Source organism: Atractosteus spatula, chromosome 4 (assembly GCF_055471065.1).
Source record: "Atractosteus spatula isolate fAtrSpa1 chromosome 4, fAtrSpa1.hap1, whole genome shotgun sequence".
Lineage (NCBI taxonomy): Eukaryota > Metazoa > Chordata > Actinopteri > Semionotiformes > Lepisosteidae > Atractosteus > Atractosteus spatula.
In genome coordinates this window covers 44,703,166-44,707,633 of record NC_142709.1, presented here as the reverse complement: position 1 = coordinate 44,707,633, position 4,468 = coordinate 44,703,166, and the positions used below count along the sequence as shown (strand labels likewise).

Sequence of the window (4,468 nt, the reverse complement as noted above, 5' to 3'; positions counted from 1 at the left end):
CTAGAAAACCAGCTACCCCACATCCCTTAATTAGAATAAGCAGTTAGAAAATGGATGGAATACTACTTAATGTTTTCACTTTCTAAAATGTTATGTATTTTTAATTCTTTAGTTACATGTTTTTTATGTGTGTTTGGAAACAGAGACAATTATTTAATTTAAGTCTAATAAATTAAGGTTTGCAAACATCGCTTGAAAACATATTTAGAGATATTCAGAGATTCTTCAAATACTCCATATTTAGTTAAACATTAAGAACAAAGAGTATCAATATTTAGAAATGACTGTTGTGAAGCACTTGATTTCATATCTTCCAGTTTAATTTTTAATGAAGTTGTTACTTTTACAGGATTCTCAGGATTTCTTTTCCTCTCTGGAATTTGTTTAAAACTGAAGTGATGTCTGCTACTAACCACACAAGATCATCAGTTACAGATTTGTTTATCATCCGTTTTCCTGGACTACAAGACCAGGGGAGCAAAACCATCGTCTTTTTTGTATTCCTGGTAGCTTACATCATCATTGTACTGGGGAACCTGTTGATCATACTCATATTTGTCTTTGATGAATCTCTTCACACTCCCATGTATTTATTGATCTGCAGTCTAGCATTTTTTTATATTTCTTTCCCCTCTATCATTGTTCCAAAAATGTTAGCATTATTCCTGTTAAATTCAAACTTCATTTCATTCTATGCCTGTTTTACTCAGGTGTTCTTTTACATGAGTATGGGTACAGCTGAAGGTTTTCTTCTCACAGTCATGGCTTATGACAGATACCTAGCAATCTGTAAGCCACTGCACTACCATAATAAAATGACAAACAGCCTGGCCATTAGACATGTTGTGTGGTGCTGCATTGGTGGATTTGTTTCATTGATTATTCCTACGATACTTGCTGTGAGGCTCCCCTTCTGTGGACCTGACAAAATTTTCCACTGCTGGTGTGATCTTTCCTCGGTTGTCAGATTAGCCTATGCAAACATTGTGACCAACAGCATTCTGGGATTAACCATAGCATTGTGTGTGCTCCTTACACCTCTTTTCCTGATCCTGCTGTCCTATGTGATGATCATTAAGTCAGTGCTCCAGATCTCCAGCTCTGATGGGAAGATCAAAGCTTTCTCCACCTGCACCTCACACCTGCTTGTTATCTCTGTCTTCTTCCTCACATCAGTGTCTGTGTACATCTCCTACAGGATACCTGGGACATCCGAGGATTTCCGCATCATGGCAGCAGTGATTCATGTTGTTATTCCTTCCCTAGTGAATCCATTTATCTACTGTCTGAGAACTAAAGATATCAGGGACAGTTTCAATTTCCTCTCTTAAAGTGAAAGGATTCACAATTCAGACTATTAATGTTAATAGCAAGTTCCAAGAAGACATCATCATTCTGTTGTAACCCTCACTGTTTTGAGAAATACAGGAGAAATTAAGCAATTTCTGTGGATATACAAATACTTTTAAAAGTTTTTTATCACATAAAACTTAAAACTATTTACACATTATCAGCAATCAAGATTTGCAATTAATTTCAGGATAAGACCAATTTTATTTAAGTCTAAGCTTTAGAAGGAAGATATTTCAGAATAAAAGCAATGGTCAATGAATTTGTTGAACTTCACTCATTGTTCAATTACAGTACATTTGTGTTTGCAGTGACATTAACACTGATTTATGCTGTCATCATTGTCATATATACTATACATGTTTAAATTTCCAATTTAAAGTTTTTAATCTCATTGTTTTTCCACAAGCAGATATTTTTCTAACCCTTTAAGGATTTTGAATGCTTCAGTCAAACATTCTCTGGGATTCTTTAGCATGTTTAAAAGCTCATTGAATATACAGTATATATAGCAACATACATGTTGTGCTGGGCTGTGTGTTTATCTCTGTTTCTGTACATCATAATCAAGCTTAAATCTAGATAGAAACATTTATGACCGAAAAATTACTCATTTTCTACCTATTTTTTTTGGTTGTTGTTTTTGTTTGATTTGGACAAAATGTGTCCAAATGAGCTTAATGACAAATTCATATTCTTAAACATTTATCCTTTATAACTATTTTTTTTAAAATGGCAGATTTATAACATCTGATTGTATGGAACTACTAGTTGCCTTTGTTGTGTAGTGGCAATGCTTGTTAATAAGACAGAATTAAGCGTTGGTGTGCTTTCCTAAATGATGCCCCATCTCACCCTCCATCTCTGTGGTGCTGCCACAGAGAAAGTATTCATGCAGGCTGATTTAAGATGTTTTCTTTTGATAAGGGACAGCTCCCAAACGGGGATGCACTTAGCTAAGCCTGGCTATCATGATCAATGGTCATCCATTGGCGCCTATCTGTCTAGGGAGTGCCGAATGGACATCTGGACTGCATTCCTAAGTGTCAAGAGTAAGTGACTCATATCTCACCTTGATCAACCAATCAGGGACTGGCAGGGCGTGGTAATACCACGTGGGTCTCCAATGCCCGCCAAACTCTCAACCAATCAGCACACATCTGTGTCTTGGTCAAAAAGGGAGCGCAAGCTCAGATCGGGGCTCTCCTTGGCCATTTTCGCGCATCCTCAGAGACAATCACGTGACAACTGCTGTTGTCTGCAAAGGGACTTGGACTTTGTTCTAAGCGCGAGGCCGAGGATCCCGTACGTACTCAGAATTCTACCAACGTGAATGCTCCGCTTGATCAACGGCAGCCTAAAGCTGGACCCTCGTCGACAACCTGAATAGCTTATTCAGAAGCAGCGCTGGACCGGGAACGAACCAGCTTCTTCCCAGGCAAAAGAGTGACTTGTGAGAACTCGCGGTCACACTCTGTGCATAGAGACTTTCTACTAGCCAGCCGGACTGCTGGTAGATCCCCTCGGAGCAACGACTGCCCTGCGCGCCGCAGTCAGATTCCTCCGCCCGTCCTACTCCGAGCTGCACCTCGACTGGTTGGCCGGTAGCCAGAGGACGCCGGGACAACGCCCATTGGACAACCGCTGCAACAGAGGCTGCAACAGAGCCTGTCAGCTGGTTTGGTGTTCGTGCCGGGAGATTCCAAATCCATACACAGTGGATAAGTAAACCCCATGTTCTACATTGCGTCTCGAGAATTCAATTGTACCTCAACACAAATTGTTATCAATTTAATTCATGAGTAATGTATTTACTTCTGAGTTTAGAGTAACAGTGGGTAATAACACTGATTAGCGATTTGGTGTAGCCGAACGATATATATTGAAATATATTCTCTGTTGTGTATCTCTTTGTGTTTGCGTCTCTTCGAGATTATATACCTTGTATATTGATAACCCTCACAGTAAGGTCTGCCGCTTGTATCCAGGCAGACTAGTATATGTTTGGTGCACAATTTATATTAATAAATGTATCTCGTGTATTGAATCCGTGTGTGTGCGTTGTTAGTTGTTCTGACGATTGATTTTCTAAAAGCTACAACGAACAACCTCGTGATTACTGTTACAATTAATAATTGTCTCAGTAAACCCATCAAACCTCTACATTTAATGGCGTCCCTGGGTGGGCTAGTTTAGAATGAAATGAGAATCAATCGCACAGAATAACTGATGTTGCTGTGAGTTCAAGTTCAGCACTGCACCGCGGCTTCTATACGTGAATAACGGGTGTGCTGATAACTGCGTAAAGAGATCCCCCTGTTTTCTAGCGTTTAGTGTAACGTGTGCTGATTGGAAATCCATCTGCTCGGGTGTTTAGATTCCATACTGTATTTTGGTAAAAGGAAAAAAAAGTAATACTCTTAAAGTTTCTCTGACGTAATGACAATGGCTGCTAAAATGTCTGAAGTGGAGTCGCTTATAAGTACTATTTATAGCGACGACAATCCTGGTTACTGGAGCGGTATCGAAAAGTTGAACTCTGATGATATTGAGAAGCTGCAAGTAGATTTAGTAGCTAAGGTAGCGAACCAGCTTAACACAGGAGGGTCTGTGAACGCAGTTCAGGTCCTATCTAGTTTCGCCTTAAATCTAGCTAAACAGCTGGAACTGTCTTTGTCTGAGCTGACAAAGTTTCAAAAGCTTCAGGGAAAGCTAGAAAGATATAAGGCGGAGCGAGTTGAGTTGTTGGATATAATCAGAGAAAAGAGAGTGAAAAATGAGGAAAGTGAAGACAGACTCAGGGAAGTTTTAGGTAAATTAGATGACCTGTCTGCTAGAGAAACTGCGGCTGAGGTAGCTAGGAGAGACCTGGAAGCGAGCTTGAAAGAGAAAAGAAAAAGAAATTGAGAGTTTGAATGAGCTCAGCCAGGAAAGGCAAAAGGAGTTAGATGCTGCCGTACTGGAAGCAAAACAGGCTAGATCCCACTTGCATGCCAGCCCACCTAGCAGCCCGGAGCGCTCACCCAGCGCGCCAGGAGGAGGTTTCTCCCGGCCAGGGTCTGTGGTCGGATCGGCATGGGGGAGATCGCCAAGTCCTGCGCGAGACGCAAGGGCGATT

At 40.6% G+C, this 4,468-nt stretch overlaps 1 protein-coding gene across 1 annotated transcript; it reads left to right on the top strand.

The window, feature by feature from the left end:
- Positions 1-398: 398 nt before the first annotated feature.
- On the top strand, positions 399-1,331 carry LOC148836377 (olfactory receptor 6N1-like). Its single transcript, XM_088914149.1, has one exon. It carries the CDS (start codon positions 399-401, stop codon positions 1,329-1,331), a length of 933 nt encoding a protein of 310 aa, XP_088770275.1.
- The last annotated feature ends 3,137 nt before the right edge of the window (positions 1,332-4,468 follow it).

What these genes read in the sequence shown, in the direction of transcription:
- LOC148836377 (XM_088914149.1), top strand. Translation starts at nt 399, where the DNA reads ATGTCTGCTACTAACCACACAAGATCATCAGTTACAGATTTGTTTATC.